Below are 26,229 nucleotides of genomic sequence, written 5' to 3'. Positions count from 1 at the left end.
GACTGTGTCAAACATGGACTATATTTTTTTCAAAAATTATATGGATATTGCTCGAGATGACGAAAAAAAACACTGCGTTCGAGCTCTTAATATTGGTATTAACAACAGTTTTGGCGCGATTTTCAAATTTCTTATGAAAAATCGGGGAGAAATTTCTTAAAATTTGAAATTTATCAGTCAGCAAATCAGTGAATTAAAAAAATTTATATATATTTTTGTTGGAAATTGAATGCTCTACAAAAAAGGTCTCTTATGATTTTTCGATAAATTTAATTTTTCAAAAGTTATTTAAGATCAAAATAGATAACCTCTAAATTTTCATTTTTTCCCGGGTAATTTTAAATTGACTGGAATTTATTGCGTCAATTTATGATTATTTGTAGAAAAAAAAAAGCAGTGGTAGTAATAATGGACAATGATACTCGTTAACATGCAAATCAATTCAAAAAAAAAAGAAAAGTCTAGTCAATAAAGTCCATTAACTTTTTCAGCAAACAAAATCATAAATAACATTTTCACTGGCGGGTTTTATTTTTTTTTATCACAACCCTATTATTATTATTATTATACATGTTTTTTGTGATATCGACCTAGACATCCTTTGACTATTTCGCCGCCTACTTTAATTCCCAGACATTCGTTTTGAAACCCTTGACACGTAGAATTATGTATTTACTTTGGGATTATTCCCTTTTAGAGAGAAAATTCGGTCCTACGAAATAAACAGATGCTTAAATTTTCGGCTGTTGTGTTATAAAATCTACCGACTTTGCCCCTACACTTTACCTTGACACATAAACAAACTTATAGTAAGAATTATTTGCTTTTAAAGTTCTAACTAAATAATACATTAAATAAATTCATTATATTGGGGAAAATTTTACTTATTGTCATTTCAAACAAAACTACAAGCTGATAGCGAAATTTTAGACCGGGCCCTGAATGTCTCAAAAAAAATTTTTCGAATATGACATGATTGACAAAAAATAACCTATAAAATTATTTCATGTCTGATAGTTTCCTCGGAAAAGTCGGAAAAATTATTTTTTCACACGGGTAGCTCATGAATTTTTCTTAAATTATCTCAGATAAAAAATCTAAATCGGAAGTTATCTTTGGACAAATCGCCTCAATTAATAACTAGTCCTGCTGTCCCTAGACATTAGACCCTAGAAATTTAACTTTAATCTAATGATTCTATCAAAGGACAGCCATTTTGGGGCAACAGAAAAAATCACTCGTAATTTTACGGCTCAATAATTCTTTTAAGATACTTTTCTACCCCGACTACCAGTTAAACCCCATTGGGTTCTTTCATGTCTCAATCAATTTATTGCCCTCTAAACTATCCCCATTTTACATTTCACCTCCGTGTCTTATGTTCTAGACCCTCATTTTCTCCTTAAGAGGTTAGGAGTCGCCTTAAAAAGTTTCGTTTTACAATTTAACCGAAAATAAAAAATTTTATAGAGAAAAAAAATTTACAGAAATTAATTATTTAAAAAAATGGGCGTAATTTCGAAATTCAGAGGGAAGTGGGGTAAAATGAGACGCTTTAAAAAAAAGAAAAAATAGATAATCCCTTGAAATATGAGCGGAAAAAAAGTGATGCCGTCATCGCGACTGACAAAGACGAAATCGCGGGTCAAAGTTTTCGTGAGTCAGAGTTGGAAAAAAAAGGAAATGGGTAAATAAAGAAAAGAAATGTCTAGCTTTTTAGAATACAAGAGTTTCTTAAAATATGCAAGTATTCTTTGAGTCTATTCATTTTTTTTAACTGTCACGTTGTCACTTTCGCCTACGGGAATTATATTAAAGCACGTTCTAGTTTTTTTTGGGCTTGAAATTTTTCAGGGAAATTAGATTCGAAAAAATTGAGGTAAAATAGACCACTAAGATTAAAATTTTTTTGGGAATATATTCATCTATTATTAAAAGTCAAATTCTATCGAAAATATTGCATTTATGTGAAAATTGGTAAGAACACTTTTTATAGAGAATTCTATTCTCTACAAAAACATTTTAGTACTTTTAAGCCGTATCTCTGATAAATAAGCCAGAATTTTGAACACAAGTTTTGTAGACCGATAATTATTACCGTGATATCCAAATTTTGTATGTCGAAGTTCAAAGTGTGATTTCAGCTAAAATATTGTGTTTATAAGAAAATTGGTATGAATACTTTTTGTACAAAATTAAATTTCCTATAAAATTGGTCCTATTCATTTTTATCGTATCTTCAATAGTTTCTCTAATATTTACATTTAAAGTTTGACAAGTAATTTTTACTGTGTTTTTGGGAATCATGAATATGTTTTTATATTCAAATCAAAATTCTGGTTCAAATTTTGGATTTTTTGGAAAAGTCACATGAATATTTTTTGTAGATAATTAAATTTTCTATAAAATTGGTCTCATTCATTTTTTTTGTATCTTTGATTCTTGAGCCAGAATTTTCATTCAAAGTTATATTGCGCAAAATTTTCTTTATTCAGTCACTTCATATATATACATTTATCTAACTTTAGTTATAAGTGTGTAGTATATTTGTATGTACAGATGAAAATTAGCTTTGACGACTCTCAATGAAAATTTAAAAAAAAATTTTTTTTTTCATTTATAATTAAAACCTACAACTAAAATAATTCTAACCATCCACCAAACAAACTTATTCTAATAAATGCTGACACTAGTGATTTATAAAAAAAACTAGATTATAAAAAAAATTTCTACCTCAATTTTAAAATATTTTCCCGCCACAAGTTTACGAATAACCGGTAATTTTTACTGCCAATCACCGTGGCGGTTAAATTACCCGGAAACTTTGCCGAAAATTACCGTCACGGTGAAATTAGCTGGAAATTTTACCGGATATGTAATTTTTATTGCGTATGATTGTATAGAGGCCGAAAATATTTTGAAATCGAGGTAAAAAAGGGGGTTTTTTGTTAATGAGGAATTACTCAGAGGCCCGCGTACCTGGAGCCACTGTTACCGGAAGGACGACTGGAACTTTCTTCCTCATCGTCCTCCTCCTCGCGAGATGTCGCCTGAGAATGTTGGGCCGAAGATGGTGCGCTGCTACCGGAGTCTAGACCCGCGCCCATCCGGGATCCAGACGCCAAGGCAGATGTCGCTGTCAGACTTCCACCCTGGATTTCTTCGTTCTCCGTTCGATCCACCTGAAATTTTAAAACCAATTTTTATTAGTTTTCCAAAATTCGAAAATTCGTACTTTTTTTATTTTTAATCGAAATATATCGATGTTGGTACTCATTCCAGAGGAAATTGTCTTCCGAACTCAACCATACCAAAAAAAAAAAAAAAAAAAAAAAAAAGAAAATCCCATGACTGCAAATTTCTAAAATGAATAAAAAAATAAAAAATTCAACCATCTTTGGATTTAGTTTATTAATATTAATATTTTAGCTTTTTTATTCTGAGCCTGATAAATTTCTAGGTCATGGAAATTTTTTTTCTTCAATACTTTTTACTCCGTATAATCGTGATAATAATAAAAGAGAATATTCTTTGACATTTTTTTCTCTTTAATCTTATGGTGTACGTTCTTTAATAAAAAAAAAAAAAAAAGTCACTAATCATCAGAAAATAATAACTTGCAATGATAATGATGACACATCTTTGATTAAAAAAATTCTAAAGTTATTATTAAAAAAAAAAAAAAAAAATGATTCGTGTACTTATTTTTTTTTTTTTTTTTTGGGAAAAAAAATATTTTATGATCTCACGTATGTAGTAAACACGTACGTGATATTATTTTGGTGTTATCGCATTAGTCTTGTCATCCATACTTAAATTCTGGTATCTCATCCCGCGAATAAAACGTGTAAAAAGAGTACACATTTATTACTGTCATGTTATTTTTATGTGACCGTAGTTGAGTTTTTTTGACTCACTAATTTTTCTTTACTTACAAAACCTTTTAGTCTGCTCTAGTTTACAAGAAAAATATTATTAATTTTTTTAACTTTTTTTACACCGAAATTACTTGAGTCATATATTTAAGTAAAAGTGGGGCAATATGAGCCACGCTATTCCTACATAATAAAGAATTCAATTCTCTTTCAAATGAGTACCCACAAGTGACATTTATTTTAAAATGGATTTATTGATATATTTAATATATCAACATATGAATATATATGAATATTTTCTAAAAAATATATATAGCTTGTTGGTACTCATTTGAAAGGGAATTTCATTTTCTATTATTTTACGTCTACATAAATAGTTCACATATATATAGATATATAATATATATAGTGACTTAGTTTCTATAGGCATTATGACTAATTGAATGTAAATAAAAATAAAATTTTTTATTTGAGAATAAAAAAGGATAAAAAATGACAAAGTTAAATATTAAATTTATATAGTACTATCCATCTCAGAGCTTATGACCCTAGGATTTATTTCAACCGAGTCAAACTACAAAGAGTCATTTTTTATTCCTTATACTTTGCTTTGTGTTTAAGATGTAGGAAAGAACTCTGCGATATGCAAAGTATTATTTTTTTCTTTTTTTCGAGAAATATAACAATAGCAATAAAAGAAGAGAATACGATTCTCAAAGCGTTTATATCAAGGCATTTAAATGTGATATACATGAATATGTATATATTTGTAGTGAGAAAATATAAAATTACCAAGAAAGTTACAAGTACACGGTGTAATTTCTTATTTTGCAAGTATATGCAGTTTAGAAACTCTGTGCTATGGAATATTAAACTTTTATTACGTATAAATTTTATTTTTATTTTTATAACTTGGGTGTGGAAATGAAACGATATTTTTCTATAGTATAAAATAAAAATGGCGGTAAATTTTTTGAGTTTTAAAGTTATTAAGTGAGTTTGGATATGTATAAATTTTTATTTACAGATTTTATAGAGTTATGAAACAATTTAAGTGAAAAAAATTATGTATATATATTTATATATATATATACATATATATTATTAGAAAGTGTTTGATGTGGGTACTCATTCGAGAGGAAATTTTGTGATGTCAATGACTGTACTGAAATTTCCAAAAAATTCGATTTTTTGAATTTTTGTTATTTTTGACTTTGGAATTTTCTTTTCCAAAATATATCGATGTGGGTACTCATTCGAGAGGATTTTTCGTTCTCATGAAGATTTTAGTAAAAATTATAAAAAAAAAAAAGATTTTTTAAAAAATTATATTTTTTTTTGGTTTTTAAAAATTTTTTTTTGTGCCTCATGTGGGTACTTATTCAAGAGGAAATTTTCTGTTGACTATCATCTGATTCTTATTTTTCCAATAAAGTTGTGAAAAAAAAAAGTATCAGCAAAAAAAAAGGTCTAAGTCAGAGGCTGTGGAAACTAATTGAAGTAACAAGTAATTAATAACTTTTAATAACTCCGCAGAATGAAGTTGTCAATTTTTTGTTGATATTAAATTTTTTTTAGGGCAAAAGGTAAAAAAAAAGGTGAGATAAAGTTACTTAGCCATGAAGGCTCTTGATGATGAAAAGTTGTCGAGGCAAAAAGTCAGGGATTATTCTTTATGATTGCCCTGACTAAGGTCATACCTCTAATATAAACTGTATATAGGCTAACGCAATTTAGGCGGCTCAAGTTCGATACTTTTTTACTAAAAAATAAAAACCAACTAAATTACTATCATTACATTTATCTTTCATTACAAATATCTCGTAAATCACTGGGTTTATTTAAAAATTCATAGGGACCTTTTTTCACCGCAATTTAATTTGCTACAACTTTTGTCTCTTATATTTTTACCATATCTCTAATAATTTACGCAGAATATTTATTTTTTCAAAAAAATTCTTCTTTTACCCATTAATTATTCATCCGTAACTTCAAAGTGTAATTGCGGCAAAAATATCAGAGTTACGATAAAATTTGTTGAAATACTTTTTATAGCAAATTTATTTTTCTACAAAATTGTTCCTATACATTTTTATCATATCTGTGATAGTTGCGCCAGAAATTCAATTTTAAGTTTCATAGTGTAGTAATTTTTGGAAAAATTGTTTTGGGCAAATATATGAATATATATAGATATATAGGGATGTATGTATGTGTATATATGTGAGATAGTGTGAATTTAGTAAGCAATTTGTCTAAAAAGTTTCTCTTTATTAAACAAAGTTAACGACGATAAAAAAAGCACGTGAGAGAAAAGAGAGCGAGGGTTCGCGGGATCGCGGGAGTAAAAATAAGATGTACGATGTGAAATAAGACGGTATGTTATCTGAGGGATGTGTCTTGGGACTGGCATTGTTTCAACTTATTTATATAGACACTTATCCACTGAAACCGTTAGTACACTTGCAGTAACTTCCGTTCTGGTCAACTGATAACGTCTCGATCGTTACATTTCTGGTTTCTTTTCCTACTGTAGACCGGAAGTGATCTATGAATCATTTTTAGACATGATAATATTGGGGAAAAGATAAAAGTAGCTTGAGAAAATTTTCAAAAAAATTTTCAAAAAAAATCAAAAATTGAATTTTTTAAAAAAATTTATATTTTTCAAAATAAATACTCAGTTCAAGTAAATTACAAAATTCCCTCTCGAATGAGTACCCACATCAATATACTTTGAAAAAAAAAATTAAAAAATTCAAATTTTGAAAAATTTTGTTTTTATCAAAATTACCACTATTTCCTTGTAAATTACAAAATTCCCTCTCGAATGAGTACCCACATCAATATACTTTGAAAAAAAAAATTAAAAAATTCAAATTTTGAAAAATTTTGTTTTTATCAAAATTACCACTATTTCCTTGTAAATTACAAAATTCCCTCTCGAATGAGTACCCACATCAATATACTTTGAAAAAAAAAAATTAAAAAATTCAAATTTTGAAAAATTTCGTTTTTATCAAAATTATCACTATTTCCTTGTAAATTACAAAATTTCCTCTCGAATGAGTACCCACATCAATATACTTTGAAAAAAAAGATTAAAAAATTCAAATTTTGAAAAATTTCGTTTTTATCAAAATTATCACTATTTCCTTGTAAATTACAAAATTTCCTCTCGAATGAGTACCCACATCAATATACTTTGAAAAAAAAAAATTAAAAAATTCAACTTTTGAAAAATTTCGTTTTTATCAAAATTATCACTATTTCCTTGTAAATTACAAAATTTCCTCTCGAATGAGTACCCACATCGATACCCTCAAACCCAAAAATTTCAAAATTCTCCAGAACATTTCCAAAAAAAAAAAATTAAAGCCACCATTTATCAAAAATCGTCAAAATATCCAAATAATTTCCTATTTACTCACAGAATATCTTACAAAAATTATTAATGTCAGAAAAAATATTTTTCCGTGTTATTAAAATAAAAAGTCTGCAGATGAATTTACTTTCAAAAATCAACCTCCTTAAATCTTCAACATACTCGCACTCTTTGTCCTGAAGTAAATATTTAATAAACGACGTTCATTTTGCTGGTAAAAGGAAAGAGTAAAAAGTTAAAAGTAAAGACGCTTATGTCTGTAGTCTTTTAGTTTTTTACCCTCGCGTTTACTTTTAGCTTCTAGTTTTCTAGCACTATCGTCTCAGTCGCTATCTATGTATTGAGTGTGCAGTCTAATGTATATATGTATGTATAAAATTGTCGAGCACATAGCGATCGAGCTTATAGACAAACATAAAAGGGAATGTAACCCAGTTGAAAGATAAATATATAAGACAGTTACAATTCATTTTATAGTATTGAGTAAAGGAGGAAAAGAGGGTGAGGGTGAGGTTGTGGTTGAAGTAAAGGAAGAGGAATAGGATGAGGTTGAGGTGAGTTCCAGATACGAGCCCCGAGTGATATGAAGAAAAGAAATAAATTGTCGTCTAGTCCCGGAGTCTATCGATCAATAATATCCATCTTAAAGTAAAAGAGATTGAGAAGTGAGAGGAGAATATTATTATTAAGATTTAGATACTGAGGGAAACCCGATGAAAATTACATTTTACACCACTTTTCCTCTAGGGGAAATTGAGATTTCAAAGATAATTATTTTTATTTACATTTGTAGAGTGAATTTTATTTTTATTAAAAGGGTTGTGGGGGGGGGGGCATAAGAAAATGATGAAAATTTTTAAGGAAAAATGTCGATGAAAAATTGAAATTTTTGATTTTTTTATAGGAAATTTGATAATTTATATTTTTTTTTTTTCGGCGCGAAATTTGAATTTTCAAATTTTGCGATTAATTTTTTTACATCGATAAAAATAGAACGAGAGCAAAAATAGAATCAGGTCACGACAATTATTTCCTGCCAAAAACCCCGACGACCGCGTTCTAAAAAAAAAAAAAAAGGAATTAACTCAACTGACACTCAAGGGAGCGCCTGTGATAATCGTTGGCTTTTCTTTTTTTCTTTATATTTTTTTTATTTTCAAGTCATTTGCATTTTTTACCCTTCACACCAATGAAATCCTCATTATTAAATTTTTTATTTCGCCTCATTCTATTTATAATTTTTATTTAAATTTAAAAAAATTTAATATTATTCTTATTTTTTAAATTAAAATCCTTCTCAAACTATTCACTTTACGTAGAAAAGGCTTCAGACCTTTTTTGTAGAGAATTCAATTCCCTACAAAATTATGTCAGTTCATTTTCACCGTAATTTCAATAATTAACCCATTTTTTATCAAAAATTAATTTCTTCCCATGGTGTGCATTTTTTATTCCCTTTCCACGACTTCAAACCTCCATTCTCTCTTATCTATCAATTTTCCAAAATTTTCCACCAACCCACCCTACAGGAAATTTAATTCCCTACAAAATTTCCCTCTTACATTTTTTCCATATCTCCAATAGTTTAGTCACAATTTTAATTTCAAATTTCCAAAATCAAAATTTCCTAATGGTGTGCATTTTTTCCAAAATATCTTCAAACAGCCATATCATCTAAACTATCCAACTTACGTTAAAAGTCCTCATAACCTTTTTTCTATAAAATAAAATTTCCTACAAAAAAGTATTCTTTACTTTTTGTCGTAAACTCAATAGTTTACGAGATATCTATCATTAAACTCAAAACTTTAATCTCTTAAAAAAAAAGTTATTTATTGCAATGGAAAAGCTTTTAGATCTAGTATTCAAAAGCTTTCATACTAAAAAATAATAATAATAATTTATTGTAATTCAAGTGAAAGTCGAGATGATTGGATTAAATCTAAATGTACATACATATATGTATATATTATAAACAATAAATCTTATTAGACTCGATTACGCGACTCCATCCATAACTTAGCATCTACTTTATTACATTATTTAAGTATGCATAAATATGTGTCATATATATCAAAATTATATTATATTATGTTGTAAACTGACATAAACTTAATGATTAACTCAATTGGTATCAAGATGATCCTCTAATATAATTTAATTCACTGACACAAGTTTAATGTTTTGTAACTTAATTATTCAAACTACGGTTCAAATTAATTACATTAATAACTTTATCTTCAAAACTCCATATAATATTCCTTTTTTTTTTTCGAAGTAAATTTAAAATTTCATGCAACAAATCATCGGACAGTTTAATATAAAAAGTTATATTTATGATATGGGTGGATATGGGATACTGACAAGATAAAAAGCATAATGATAATATTATAGATGACTTTGAAGTCTTAAGGGACTAGGACGTATGATTCTGACAGTTTTATCAAGACAATAGATAAAAAAATAGAGAAAAAAAAGATAAGGACACATATTGAGGATTTTCACACCTGTCATGCGACATGTTTTTATTGATAATTTTTTGTAGGTTTTGTTAGGAAGCAGGGAAAAAATGTAAATATCTATAGACATATATGTATATATAGATGGGGGAGAAGAGAATATTGAATAAGAATTTATATGAAAGATTTGATAAATATTTATGAAGCGAAATTGAATCTTTAGGTTTTATTAAAATATTGCGTTCTTAAATTTTTAAAAGGAATAAATTGTAAATTATTTAAATGTGGTGGAAAAAGTGTAGGGAAAATGCAGGAATGCGTTTGTATATTTTTTGATGGCGAGTTTATTTTTTTTTGAAATCTTAAAAAACTTGAAAATTCAAAATTTTGAAAAATATGAATTTGTAAAAATGATTAGTATTTCTAAATTAGTTAGAAAATTTCCTCTTGAATGAGTACCCACATCGATATATTTTGATAAAAATTAATTCATATATGTATATATTTAAAATATATGAGTTCTAGAATTTTTATCAGCAACTACTAGATTCAGTCACTAAATTTCTTTATATAAATTTATACTTGGGTGCTGTGAAAAAAAAAAACAACATTTTTGTCAGTCATGTCACTCAAAAATTTGAAAATTCAAAATTTTGAAAAATATGAATTTGTCAAAATGATTAGTATTTCTGAATTAGTTAGAAAATTCCCTCTTGAATGAGTACCCACATCGATATATTTTGATAAAAATAAATTCATATATGTATATATTTAAAATATATGAGTTCTAGAATTTTTATCAGCAACTACTAGATTCAGTCACTAAATTTCTTTATATAAATTTATACTTGGGTGCTGTGAAAAAAAAAACAACATTTTTGTCAGTCATGTCACTCAAAAATTTGAAAATTCAAAATTTTGAAAAATATGAATTTTCGAAAATGATTATAATTTTTACATTTGTCACAAAATTTCCTCTCGAATGAGTACCCACATCGATATATTTTGATAAAAATAAATTCATATATGTATATATTTAAAATATATGAGTTCTAGAATTTTTATCAGCAACTACTAGATTCAGTCACTAAATTTCTTTATATAAATTTATACTTGGGTGCTGTGAAAAAAAAAAAACAACATTTTTGTCAGTCATGTCACTCAAAAATTTGAAAATTCAAAATTTTGAAAAATATGAATTTTCGAAAATGATTATAATTTTTACATTTGTCACAAAATTTCCTCTCGAATGAGTACCCACATCGATATATTTCGATAAAAAAAATCTATACAAATTTTTTGAATTTTATCATCAAACTACCGAATTTAGTCTCCTAAATGTCTTTCTATAGACCATATATATTCAGTATATATTATTTTATCATATCGAAGCTCCAATAAAATATGTCATAAAATAAAGAAGGAATCCTCTATCAATAATAGATAACGATAACAATAAACCACCGAAATTTAGCTGTAAAGCAGCATACGTTCGCGTAAAGTTTATATGTAGATGTAGAACATATTTGCTATTTCAAATTAGTAACATTTCTATTTGCTGGTCATATGAAGCATATTTCTCTAGTTACATCAGACTAAAGCTCATGTTAAATCTAGCGCGCTGTGCAGAGCACAGTATTAAAGCTGATGCTTCAACTCGATCTTTTTCTCAAACCCCAAACCCCAAACCCCAGATCCTAGACCTCACTCCCAGCACTAGTTCTACCAAGTTCACAAATTCAACTCGACTACATACAATAGTATATAACAACTATATATGTATGTAATAAAAGAGACAGAGATAAAAGATAAAAATAAAATAAAATAAAGTGAATGGGTTTAGATTTTTGGAAATGGTCCAAACTCGGTTTCACTCGCGTGACTACTTTAGTTATTTTATAATGTTAGACAGGTGTATATATATACATATATAATATATATAACTGTTACTAACAGTACTGTCATCATAAATATTTTTTTTTTCAATGTTAGAGGGAAAAATAAAATCATTTGAAATTTTTAAATTTCCCGCCACCCGTAAAAAAATTCAAAAATAAAAATTTTATCATATATATCATATATGTATATATATATATATATATATATATATAGCTTATTGTTCCGAACAATTGTTTATCGACAAAACTTTTTTATTCACTGATTTTTTTGGTATTAAATCAAAAAAATTTATCGTTTCCAGTATAAGAATTTATTCAAACAAACAATCTTTGGCATGTGTACATTTTGTTTTGTATGTCAGTATAAAATCCTGTAAGATTTTCCGACTGACAGTAATCAGTTTCTAAAAAAAAAAAAAACGGAACCTTTATTTATTTATTTGATAAAAACGTATGATTCAATTCAAAAAAAATTCAAACAAACAATAGTATAAATAAAAACAAGTACAAATATCTCTAGGGACATTTGGTATTGAAGATATGCATATTTTCATCTAAAAGTCGCTTCAGGCAATCTGCAAGTTAAAGACGACGGGTTGGGATTATATATATAGATATATATATATATATATATATATATATATATATATATACATAAGTAATATAATATGGAATACTAGGGTACAGAATGGCCTATAAAGGTCTGTCAGAAATGGAATTTCCTAGGAATACTGCGATTTCATATATATAAATATATACTTATATATATACATATAAAATCAGCATAGCTTTTTTATAAAATGGTGGTTTTGATATGTCTGCTACCATTTGTGTAGCATTTTTTACTGTTATATTGATATTATATATTGTGTATCATATATATTATCGTGTGATATACCCTTCTTATATATTTATATATATATATATTGTATGATTCAAGCACTCGAGAAGAAATAAACATACTTAGGTTCACGGATTTAACCGCTAACAGATTTAAAATTGAAATACTGACTTAAATATCAGAGATACGGTGAAAATATAAGATACCAATTTTATAGGAAATTTTATTCTCTACAAAAAAGACCTTTTTACATTTTTTCGTAAAGTTGATAGTTTAAGAGGAAATGTAAGAAAACCGAGTAAGTAAAACTGTCGATCATGGTAATGATTATTTTGAATAACTTAAAATTGATATATATATATATATATATATGAGATGTGCAGTTATGTCATTCTGATATTTGTCATGTAAGATTCAGCTGTTGAGTTTAAATCTTTAACACCATATATATAAATATATATGTTTATACATGCATTGACATAAAATCTACATATCATACTTTTCATATATATATGTTCAACACATATATGTATACATAAAAAAGTAATGATTTATTCATGTTGAATAATATTAATATATATAAATATCATAAATTCAAAAAAAAATATTTTTTTGAAATTTTAAAATGCAGAATATTATTATTTTTATTGTCATCGCATTTATGGAAAAATTACAAGAGACATTATTTTTAGAAATTTTGATCATCTGAAAATTTGTACTGATATATTTTTTCCATATTTTTGATAGTTAAGCCGCTAAATTGATTTTGAGCGTGGGTTATATGAATCCAAAAGTTTACATGAGTGTGAAAAATTTTAATTAATGAATAAAATAGTATCGAATTTATTTATTTTATCTTTTGTTCGTTCTCTATTATCGTTAGAGTAAATTGGCCCTTTTCAAGTGCCCACTTGTATCTTTCAAGTTGTCTTGAGCTTGAGGCCATGATCAAGTTCTATCTAGCTCTCAAATACTCGAGGTTTTATTTCGCTATCTCTGTTTTTTTTTTTGTCCATCAAACCGATTGACGTGTATCGATTTCTTCAGACGAGTTGTTATCCGTGAGAATATTCTCACGAGACACTAGAGAAAAGTGTGAAAAGATAAAAAATGTTTGATAAGATTGTCTGAGTACAGAGATAAGAGTGAAATCAGAAAATAAATTCAAATAATTTTTCATTTTACAAAAAACATCGTTCCATTTTTTTTGTCAATAGCAATATCACCATTTTATACTTTTTATCACTGAAATTTTATTTTTTAATTAAATATATCGATGTGGGTATTCATTTCAATGGAAACTTACTGATTTGTATGATGCCACTATTTTTTTTTTTTTTCCATTTTTTTTAAAATTGAAAAATTCTCATTTTTTTTTTTTTTTTTTTTTTTTTTTTTTTTTTTTTTTTTGAAACGAAATATAGTGTTGTGGGTACTCATTCCAACGGAAATTATCTGTCTTATAAAATAGAATCAATAAAAAAATAAAAAATATATAACCTACATAAATATAATTTCTCAATAACGAAGCCCGCCGCAGGCTAATTTGTCCATTAATGTAATTAATTAAATAACTTTGTTCTATATAAAAAAAAACTTCCATTGTACTAAAGCCAAGTACAAGACACTCACAAATTAATGATTTTTTTTTTAATGCATGCATCCATAAAAATTGAATTTTTACTGCATGGCTATTACAAAATACCTAAAAGTTGATTTCAAACCTTTCTTTCCATTTTATTTCCAAAACTATCAATCCTACGCATTCTTCCCTTATAACCAATCAGGAAGCTTATTAAATTTTCTTCCCAACCACCACCTCAACTATCTAATTATCTCAAAACTATCCCAAGCAACTCCACTTCAAAGTTCATCGAATTATCCAATTAAATCTTAAACCATTTTCACTTCATAAATTCCTTCATTTAAATACATTAAATATTTTTACATATATTTAAATACGTTTATTCATATATTTAAACATTACTATTACCTGAAAAAAATATTCGACATTTTTTTTCCTATTTACTTCTAATGAGACAGAAAGTACTTAACTCGGTACGTGTTTAAGGGTCTAGTAACTTAACCCTCTTCACCTCATATTCCTCAACCTCTAACCTATAATACATACACATATATATATATATATTTATACATATAGTAGTGGTTTCACTAGAGTTTAGTTATTAAACTTCAAGCCAAGACCTCTGACTTTGCGAAATATGAGCAGAGCTAAAAATCAACATGCAACCAAAACTTTATCCAGATAAATAAACTTCAGGAAAATTAACGCCCGCGAAGCATTTCCCGGGTGTTTATCAAATTTCGGTCTAAGTACTTGAGCAAATTTGAGATAAAGTCCTTCAGAGGATAAGTAGCCGTTTTTACCCCCACTCACAGAAAACTGGTCTAATTTCATGTCGTTACTGAACTTCTCCCGGACAGAGAATGAACTTCGGAATTTCTCCCTCTACTGAGAATTTATGAATTGCGCATGCGTAAAGAAAAGTGGGAGAACATTTAAGACATAAATTACTCAGAGTAGGGTAAATACCGAAAAAACTCGAACTATACTTTTCCAAAGTATTTTTCTAGCATAAAAGAAAATTGTATGGTCGGAAAAAAGTTAACTTTCGGCCTTTTTCAACAAAACTATAAGATTTCTGTGTGATTTTGGCCAAATTTCGCTCTCTGTGATAAAATTTCTAGTTTTGGTGTGATTTTGGTTCGATTCAGGCTTTTCGACCTACTTTTCGACATTTTCTTAAGAATAACAAAATTTCGGGGTGTTTTGTCAAATTTCGGCTTTTTCCAACAAAACTAAGATTTCTGTGTGATTTTGGCTAAATTTCGCTCTCTGTGATTAAATTTCTAGTTTAGGCATGATTTCGGTTAAATTTAGGCTTTTCGACCAGTTTTCGACATTTTCTTAAGAATAACGAAATTTCGGGGTGTTTTCAGTCAAATTTCGGTTTTTTCCAACAAAACTAAGATTTCTGTGTGATTTTGGCTAAATTTCGCTCTCTGTGATTAAATTTCTAGTTTAGGCATGATTTCGGTTAAATTTAGGCTTTTCGACCAGTTTTCGACATTTTCTTAAGAATAACGAAATTTCGGAGTGTTTTCAGTCAAATTTCGGTTTTTTCTAACAAAACTAAGATTTCTGTGTGATTTTGGCTAAATTTCGCTCTCTGTGATTAAATTTCTAGTTTAGGCATGATTTCGGTTAAATTTAGGCTTTTCGACCAGTTTTCGACATTTTCTTAAGAATAACGAAATTTTGGGGTGTTTTCAGTCAAATTTCGGCCTTTTCCAACAAAACAAAGATTTCTGTGTGATTTTGAGCCAGTATAATAAAATAACGTAGATTAAAAAGCCAAAAAAAAATATTTTCTATTGAAAAATAGTGTCTTATATTGCGCAACTGTCCTCTTTATTTTATTCGTCAATTTTATTTTAATAATTCATTTTATTCTACATAACCTTATTAAATATTTACATTTTTATTATTTATTATGACACTTTTGACGTCGGAAACGACTTCAGAACAATGCTAAGTTAAACAGCTGCAATAAAAACGGCACTACGTTTGTTTTAAATTCCTCTTATATGTTTATCTCCATATATGAAAACGCTTAAGTAAGAATGGGCGAACTAGAACAAGTCAATAATAATAAATTTTATGTCAATAGTAAAAACGGTTTTATAATGAAACTCGTCAGGTATTTAATCAATAATTAGTCATATTACTTAGTAATTACGTGAATTTAAAAAAAAGAGGCAAGACGGGCCAAAAAAAAACTGTAATTAATTAATCTTCTTGAGGAAAAATGTCTAATTACTTAGCAATCAGTTAGTAATTGCTAAAAATAAAAATTATATTAAAAGATTAAAACTTTTTTTTTTTTTTGTGATTTTGAGGACTAAAATTTTGTATGTCGTCAAGTTTACATGGCCATTAAATAATTATGGTAATTATAAATATATAGAAGACAAGCTCGAGTCACAATGAATAGAATTTATAATATATAGAGATGAATAGTGAAGGATTATATAAAACTTTATAGTTGTTATCTAGAAGTTAACTTGTACAAGTACTTGAAAATTTAAATCCACCGGCTGTGATTTCTCAGCCATCATTTACTTATTCGGGAAATTTAATTTTTTATTCAACACTTGAAGCAAAATTCTAAAGAAATAATATTTATCCTCGGAAAATATATATATATTTATAAATCATATAAATGAATGACTTATTCTCCGTGCAAGTATAAAAAAGAGAAAAACTCCCTAACATTTTATAACTTAATATCAGCCCTAAGGACAGTCTTCTTAATAAATAAAAATCCACCCCTATTTTATCGTTTATACTGTATCAATACTCCCCATGTTATATTATATAATATTTCTTATAATCTCGAATCTTTCAAATTGAATAAAACTTTTATGAAAAATGTAATAAATAGAATTCACAAAAAAAAAAAAAAAAAAAAAAAAAAAAAAAATGCACACCCCTAACTCTCAATTTCTTAATGATATATAAGTTAATGGTCGAAGTCATATAAAAAAATAATGTGTTCTATCTAATTATTATATGAAAACTAAATATTCGAATAATTCGAAAATTTAAGAATTTGAATTTTTCAAACTGTTCAAAAGTTAGAATTTCGAATCGAATCTTAACATTCTTGAATTCAATTCAACTTGAACACACTACTCACACCCTTCATATATACATATATATGTATATATATTAAAACAATGAGTGGCATAGTAGGCGTAAATGAAAAGTAAATCAAAATTTTCTGTACATGACATTTGAGGATTTAAATATCTCCCCTTGTGTGACTAATTCTGTCTAAGTGGGAGTGCTTTTGTTCATTTGACACTACACATACATACATACATACATACATATATATATATATATAAATATATATATATATATATATATATATATATATATATAATAGAGTTAGAAACAATATATCTTGCCAACAATAGTATTTATGATTTCAAGTATAACCTCTTTGTACTTTAATTAAATTCCATGTATTAAATTTTAATTAAATATTTATTCATACTTATACATTATCTTTAATTAAAATATATACAAATATGAGTTATTTTAGTTAAAGATATTTTTTTTTGTTTTTTTAATAAGAAGTTTTTTTTTTTTATTTTTTAAGAAGAATTTTCAAGTTTTTCCACTACAACTTCTAAAGTATTGATTTTATGACGAAATGTCAAGAATATAAATTTTTACAAAATTCAATTTATATTGAACTAAGTATGGGAAAATTCTGGCAAGTTTTATATTTAATGAGATAATTATAGTTTAAGAGTTAAAAAGTTTTAAAACTGAGAAAAGACCTGACGAAAAATAATAATTTTAGTTTTCAAGTTTATTTATATAAATCTTCTTAAATATTGATGTTGAGAAAAATTTTGTAGAGACAAAATATGTAGGAAATTAAATTCTCTACAAAAAAGGTATCAACAAAATTTTCTGTAATTTTGATAGTTTACGAGATATGAAATAAATAAGGGCGCAGCTACTTGGCGCGAGAGGCTACTGCGTTTTTTCATTTAAGCGAAATATTTATTGAATAAATTTAATAATAGAAATATATATATGCGAAAATTCAACAAAAAAGAGAATAACAACAGGCTGAGTAAATATAAACAGTATCAATTCCTTTTAAAAGATTTAAAAGTACTTTAGACGGTGGGCAAAAAAAGTTAAGTAGAAAAAAAATAAAAACGTTTTTGCCAACAAAAATGGTTGTTTTCACAGACTTAAAACTGATACAAATAAAGCAAATAGTGACTTTTAACCGTCAGCAAGATTATTCCATTTATATATAATTTCTTTTGCAACCGCTGAAAAGGCATTAGTATTTTTTTTTATCATAATTTTATTGTAACTTTTAGCTCTTGTGACTTTTTTAAAGTCATTTTAATAACCAATAAATCGTTAAAAATAGCTTACAGCAATCTTATCAAAAAATAATTCTCCAAGTCAATATATACTGACATAAATTAAAATTCATTAATTTACATTTAATTATATGATTGACAAATACGACCTAATTTCTGCAGTCTATTCAGACTTACTTAGATCTCTAGGATGGTTATAAAGCTGATTTGAGATCTAACATGATCTTGTCAGATTATATTTTTTCAAATTTTTGGTCCAGTGATTTCTATTGTTTAATTAAAACCCATAATCATATGCATCTTTTGAGATAAAGACTGTTTACAAATTTGATCAGATCTGAACGATTAAATTTGACTAGATCTGATCATATATGACCAGGTTTGATATCTGGTCAGATTTAATAAGATAGAAATAATATAAGAATCTAAACAGATCTACAAGTCCATTTGACCCGATCTGACCATATGTGACCCGATCTGCTAATATCGGACCAGATTTAGTCAGATAGAAGTAAAAAAAATCTGATCTGATCTAAAAGTCCAAGTTTGACCAGATCTGACCATATGTGACCCGATCTGCTAATATCTAACCAGATTTAGTCAGATAGAAGTAAAAAAAATCTGATCAGATCTAAAAGTCCAAGTTTGACCAGATCCGACCATATGTGACCCGATCTGCTAATATCTGACCAGATTTAGTCAGATAGAAATAAAAAAAATCTGATCAGATCTAAAAGTCCAAGTTTGACCAGATCTGACCATATGTGACCCGATCTGCTAATATTTGACCAGATTCAGTCAGATAGAAGTAAAAAAAATCTGATCAGATCTAAAAGTCCAAGTTTGACCAGATCTGACCATATATGACCGGGTTTGATATCTGGTCAGATTTAATGGGATAGAAATAATATAAGAATCTAAACAGATCTAAAAGTCCGTTTGACCCGATCTGCTAATATCTAACCAGATTTAGTCAGATAGAAGTAAAAAAAATCTGATCAGATCTAAAAGCCCAAGTTTGACCAGATCTGATCATATATGACCAGGTTTGATATCTGGTCAGATTTAATGAGATAAAAATAATATAAGAATCTGATCTGATCTAAAAGCCCAAGTGTGACGAGATCTGACCATATGTGACCCGATCTGCTAATATTTGACCAGATTCAGTCAGATAGAAGTAAAAAAAATCTGATCAGATCTAAAAGTCCAAGTTTGACCAGATCTGACCATATATGACCAGGTTTGATATCTGGTCAGATTTAATGGGATAGAAATAATATAAGAATCTAAACAGATCTAAAAGTCCGTTTGACCCGATCTGCTAATATCTAACCAGATTTAGTCAGATAGAAGTAAAAAAAATCTGATCAGATCTAAAAGTCCAAGTTTGACCAGATCCGACCATATGTGACCAGGTTTGATATCTGGTCAGATTTAATGAGATAAAAATAATATAAGAATCTGATCAGATCTAAAAGCCCAAGTGTGACGAGATCTGACCATATGTGACCCGATCTGCTATTATCTGGACAGATTTAGTCAGATAGACAATTTATTGATCTGGTCGCTCCATCCAGCCCTTTTTTCGCAACAAAAAATTCATAAATTGCTTAAAAAGGTCTCCAAACCCTCGACAAACTCAAGTCTGTCATCTAAAATTCTCGGAGCGGGGGAAGGAAAAAAAGTTGTTTTTCTTTTGAAAAACCAATCTGCCGATGAATTTATTTAATGCAATGAAATAATGAAATTTCGTCATCTGCCAAGATTTAACTACAGTTGTGATAACAAAAAACATCCATAGCTTCCTCAAGAAGCCCAAAAACAACACTTTCTTACTGAAAACAATAACGTTTTGTGTTTGTGCATAAACAGAAGCTGTGGTATAAATATCGGTCAATTTCTTCAACAATTTACAACAATTCTAATCAAATCAATTGATAATCTCCTCTGTTACTACAAATAGTAAGTAATAGTTAAATGGAAAAAAAAAAATAGTTGTTGTGATATAAAAACTAATACAATTGTTTTCAGAATAGAAACAAAGATGCGTTTCACCATTTTATTTTTGATGGCTATGGTTGCCTGTGCATCATCAGCCTGTTGGGGAAACAATTGTGGTAACACCGTAGACAATGTTGCCAATACTGGCATCGAAAATAACGTAGTAGGTAACGACGGCAACACTTTGGTCTCAAACGGTGTTGTAAACAATATGGGCAACAATGTTGGAGGCAGAGGTAACAACTGGAACCGTGACAATAACGCAGTTCATAATCAAATGAACACCGGCATCAAAAACAACGTAATCGGCAACGATGGTAACACTGCCGTTATCAATGGTGTCAATAACAACGTAGGAAATACCGTCGGCCGTAGAGGCTGCTCTACCTGCGTAAGTTATTTTTGTGGTTATCAAATAAATTTTTAGCAAAGTCATTTGCGATGAGTATTGGTTAATTTATTGTTTTTTTTTTTTGACAGTAATTGAAGAAAACGGGTTCCAAGATGACACATTGACCATTCGTCGTCAATAGTCGGGCGATTTTGTTTGTTATTCACTGTTGTTATTTCAATTTTTTAATTTCGATGTGAATAATAAATATATCAATTTAAATAAGTTGTTTTTTCTTTATTGTTGGCATTATTGATCTTTTTGAGCATTTATGTAAGAACATGTCCATATCTATAATAAGCGAAGACCGAAATTGGGGGTTACAATATAATTTCCAAGGTTTTTCATATATTTTGCAATATACATGGAATACCAACTTTCAGACTTATAATAACATATGGCCATGTATGAATACTTATACCTCACCAGATTAGAAAAATAGTCTTTTCATGCATGATCATATGTTCAGCCCCATACATGGTCATAGCGCATATGAGATCATATGTGCTATCAGATATAATCATGCATTACCATATATTAAGTCGTATACTCTATTATGGCTGCATACATGATCATATGTGATATCAGATATAATCATGCATTACCATACATTAATCCTTATACTCTATTATGGCTGCATATATGATCATATGTGATCTCAAGTGTGATCATGCATGATCATAAAATAAGTTCATATACTATCATAGCTGCATGCATGATCATATGTGATATCAGATATAATCATGCATTACCATACATTAATCCTTATACTCTATTATGGCTGCATATATGATCATATGTGATCTCAAGTGTGATCATGCATGATCATAAAATAAGTTCATATACTATCATAGCTGCATGCATGATCATATGTGCTATCAGATATAATCATGCATTACCATACATTAATCCATATACTCTATTATAGCTGCATATATGATCATATGTGATCTCAAGTGTGATCATGTATGATCATAAAATAAGTTCATACATTATCATAGCTGCATGCATGATCATATGTGATATCAGATATGGTCATGTATGATCACATGCTTTTTTTTTATCAAACTGAGATTTATAATCAACTATATATGATCATATCATCTGATCATCAATGCTACCTTCTGATCAAATTTGAATACCCACATGATCGGAACGTGATACAATCGAATCGTGACTCTTAATTGGTGACGTAGCATAGCAGCAAAATATTTTTTTTTCACGCGTAGTCCGTTAGGTCCGAATTTTCTGCGATTTCACGATTTTAATGAAAAAGTGAACCTAAAAGTATGATTTTACATATAATATGGTAATGCAATTAAATATAATTATCCCAGTACTTAACGTGGAGAAAAAATTATTTATTGGATAAATTATATTTAAATAATTAAAATAAATATTAACTTTAATCGATTAACTGTTTTTTTTAATCAATGCAATACCAAACTTCAAATAAAGCAACTTTTTTATTTAAACAATTGTAAAGACAGTTTTTGTGGAATAAATATTTTTCTGATATCATAATATATTTGTTATTATAAAATCTTTGCTGACCAAATTCAAACAGATAAGAAACGATGCTTGCGTAATATAAAATTCTAAATCCCGATCAGTGGATAATTTCAAAATATGTAACCATCTATCGGATGATTTAGTAACTTAGTATTTCAATAAATCATAGAACAGAATCAGTCAATTGTGAAAATTTTATATCGAACGTATGTTTTATTGTCTGCTAATCCACGATTCGCCGAATTATTTCAATAACCAACCAATCGTTAATAATTACTTGCAGCAATCTTATCGACAGATTATTCTCCAAGTCAATATATACTGACATAAATTAACATATAATTATAAAATTGGCAAATGGTTTATGAACAAAAAAAAATATTCCAATTTCTGCGTTTAATTCAGACTTACATAGATTTATAGGATCTTTATAAATATAATCTAAAATCCGATAAGATCATTTTAGGTAAACTTTTTTTTTAAATTTTCAGTTTTTGATGATTTCTATTAATCTGACCATGTTTGGCCAGATTTGCTTATATTCGACTAGATTTAGTCGGATCGAAATCTGATCAGATCTAAACAACCAATTTTGAGACAATTGAAAGATTTGGTCTGAATATATATGAATAAGACGTTATACTTAACTATAGCACTTCTCATAAAACTTGTTCATTCTTATAAAATTTCTACACTGTGAAAAATTCCCATTAAATTTTACTATGGGTGCATTGTAACCCCGGACCATAAGAAAACTGGTACAAAATTTCCAAGTGTCCCATACACTGTGAAAAATTACTATTAAATGGTATGCGCAGACGACACGATTGGAACCTATGCGCATACGTTTACTATGAGACGCTTGGAAATTTTGTGCCAATTTTCTTATGGTCCGGGGTTACAATGCACCCATAGTAAAATTTGTTGGAAATTTTTCACAGTGTATGGGAATTTATGAGAATCTATTGAATTCTATGAGATTTTCTAGACAAAGATAGCAACAAAAATCTGTCTTACTTAAAAAGGCCTTCGATACCTCGTCTGAACTCAAATTTGTCATCTTAAAGTTCTAGAGTGGGGTAAAGGAATGAAAATTTTTTTCCTTAAAACGAACCGTTACTTATTTAAAATAACAAAATTTATTATATTTGGTTATCTCCAAAGATTTTGACACAATTGTCAAAATACTAAAGTCGACCATTTCTCAAAAAAGCCCCAAAAAAATACCTTCGCGCCAAAAACAAAAACAGTTCACACTTATAAATAAACATCAGTAGTAATATAAATACTCAAAAATTTAGCGATAAATTCAGAACAACTCTCACCAAATAAACTGATATTTCATTTTGTTACCTCAAATAGTAAGCAATAGTATTATTTAAATTTAAATTTTTAAAAAAAGTTAGTGTATAGTATAAACTAATAAAATTATTTTCAGAAAAAAAGTTAAGATGCGTTTCGCAGTTGTTTGTTTGATGGCCATGGTCGCCTATACATCAGCAATCTGTTACGGCTCCAATTGCTACAGACCAGGTTATAATCAAGCTTCCAATGTTGCCAACACTAACCTCACCAATAACATGACAAATGTACGTGGTAACAATCTAGGCATTAATCGTGTCAACAACACCATGAACAACAATATTGGAAACCGTGGCTACTTCTGGTACAACCCCTACAATATAGCATCTAACCAAGCTAACACCAACATGACCAACAGTCTTAGAAACATTCGTGGTAACAACACCGCATTCAATGGTGTCAACAATAACTTTAACAACACCTTGTGAAACCGTGGCTAGTAATAAACCTGTGTGAGTTAATTTTCCAGTCCACCATTTTTATTTGTTAATCATTATTGTTAACAGAGTTGTCTAATTTCGATGTGTGTAATAAATATATCGATTTGTAAAATTATTTAAATAAGGTGTTTTTGTTGATTCTAAGGCACCTTAATTTTTACTTTCAAGAAAACCTTCCATCAGATAAATTCTATAGAAATTCTATAGAAAATTAATCGGTCCACCGCCGTTTTACCGAAGGCATACACGCGGTGATCAGATAAAAAATTCTTTAGCGTGTTTGTTCCTAAAATAATTTAATAATAAATTTTCTCCAAGACCATTTGTCACGGGTCCTAGATTTTTTCCTGTAGATAAATTTTTTCATATATTTTATTGTTGTTATTTTGTATAACAAATGACTATACTTTTAATAAATATAACTAAAGGAAGTAAAAAATATACAGTAAATTTTTTACTTGTCTGATCCATTACTTTTTACAAAAGAACTGTCCAGAAGTAAAATAAAAAAATAAGAAAAGGCTGAACTGTGCAGCAGAGAAGAAGAAAAGTACATTGAGTATAAAAATAGTAAGAACAGCCATAGGATACTCGGAGAAAAACTTGTCAATACCAGAAGAGTTTTTCGACGAGATCAGAGAGTGAAAAAATAAGACAAGCCAGAAAATATAGATAAGAAAAAAAAAGTTAAAAAATAAATAAAATGGGATCGGAAACACGAGGTCAAATCTATTCTATCTATTGTGATATATAGATATATATTCTTTCTTGTTTGGAAGAAAAATAAAATTGCTCGTTCTATTGATCGTTAAAAGTACGAACGTGAATTAATTGTTTTTTTTTTTTATAATAAGTGATTTTATTGAAAACTTGGAGATAATATAAATCGTGAAATTTTTTTTTTATTAATCATATTTAATAAAAATTCGACGTTTTATTTTTTTAACCATTTATTGCGAATATCTTCTAAATGGTTAGATTTACGGCTATTTTTGGCTAAATACTTTTTGAAGGAAATTAAATTTCCTATAAAAAAGTATTCATTAAATTTTTTGATAAAATTGTAAATTTTGAAGTTAGAGTGGTTCAAATGTAAAAAACATTTTTTTGTACTTTTAAACAATGTTCATTGACTTTTAAAATAAAGATATCTTCGAAACTACTACAGTTATGAAAATTTTCAATGAATACTTTTTTATAGAAAATTAAATTTTCTATAAAAAAGTATTTATTGAAAATTGTGTTAAAATCAATAGTTATAGAGTTAGCGGTCTGTATATAAGTGAATTAAAAATTATTGATGATTTTAAACGATTAATTAAATTAAATTTTAAAAAGTGAGTTTAAAATATGATGAAAAATAAATTTTATTATTTTTGTATATATTGTGGTTACGAGTGTTGAAGATAGATAATATTCTGAAGTGCACGATCAATCCACTGACATCCAGTCCTTATTCTTCAGGAGACTAAGAAGAGAGTTGAAGGGAATACCGAAGGGATATCATTCGTTGAGGGTAACTTACAAGAGAAAGAGGACGAATTCTATTATATATGCATACATATATATATACACATATATAAAGTGAGAAACGACAGAAGTAGATTTCAGTATGCTTACAAATTACCTTATTATTCGCGCAATGCACCCAACGTCGTACGTGTACATTCTCATATCTGTCACGTGTGTTCTTAGATGGCTCGCGTCATGTTGATTGCATCAGTGTACATTTTATTGAAAATGATATGTATTATATTTATTTAAATATATATTATGTAAAGGTGACAAGTAAATTTTATTGCGTAACAGTGATGATTATTTTCTTTCCCCAGGTTTTTTTTTATCATTAATTTCATTGTCGCAGTCTAATAATTTTAATTTTAACTTTTTTTTATATATTTTGTGTAAAAATTATCATATATGATCATATATGGTCTTATATGCTCATATATGACTATATGTGGTCTTATATGATCATATATAACCATATATGGTCTTATATGATCATATGTGACCATATATGGTCGTATATGACCATATATCAAAATATATGATCGTATATGAATATACTATATCTTTAAACTATCTTTAATCTGATAATCTAACCAAATCTGATCATATG

General features: G+C 28.0%; 1 protein-coding gene across 1 annotated transcript in view; it reads right to left on the bottom strand.

Annotated features, from left to right (window-relative positions):
- Positions 1 to 26,229, bottom strand: part of LOC103574680 (uncharacterized) — a 57,381-nt gene that overhangs the window by 19,317 nt on the left and 11,835 nt on the right. Inside the window, exon 2 of the mRNA XM_053738236.1 lies at positions 2,980 to 3,182. Coding sequence (XP_053594211.1) covers positions 2,980 to 3,182 — 203 coding nt within the window. The remainder of the gene's footprint in view (positions 1 to 2,979; positions 3,183 to 26,229) is intronic.

Source organism: Microplitis demolitor, chromosome 4 (assembly GCF_026212275.2).
Source record: "Microplitis demolitor isolate Queensland-Clemson2020A chromosome 4, iyMicDemo2.1a, whole genome shotgun sequence".
Taxonomy (NCBI): Eukaryota; Metazoa; Arthropoda; class Insecta; order Hymenoptera; family Braconidae; genus Microplitis; species Microplitis demolitor.
Note: the sequence above shows the minus strand (reverse complement) of the source record. Positions and strands in the feature narration are given on the sequence as shown.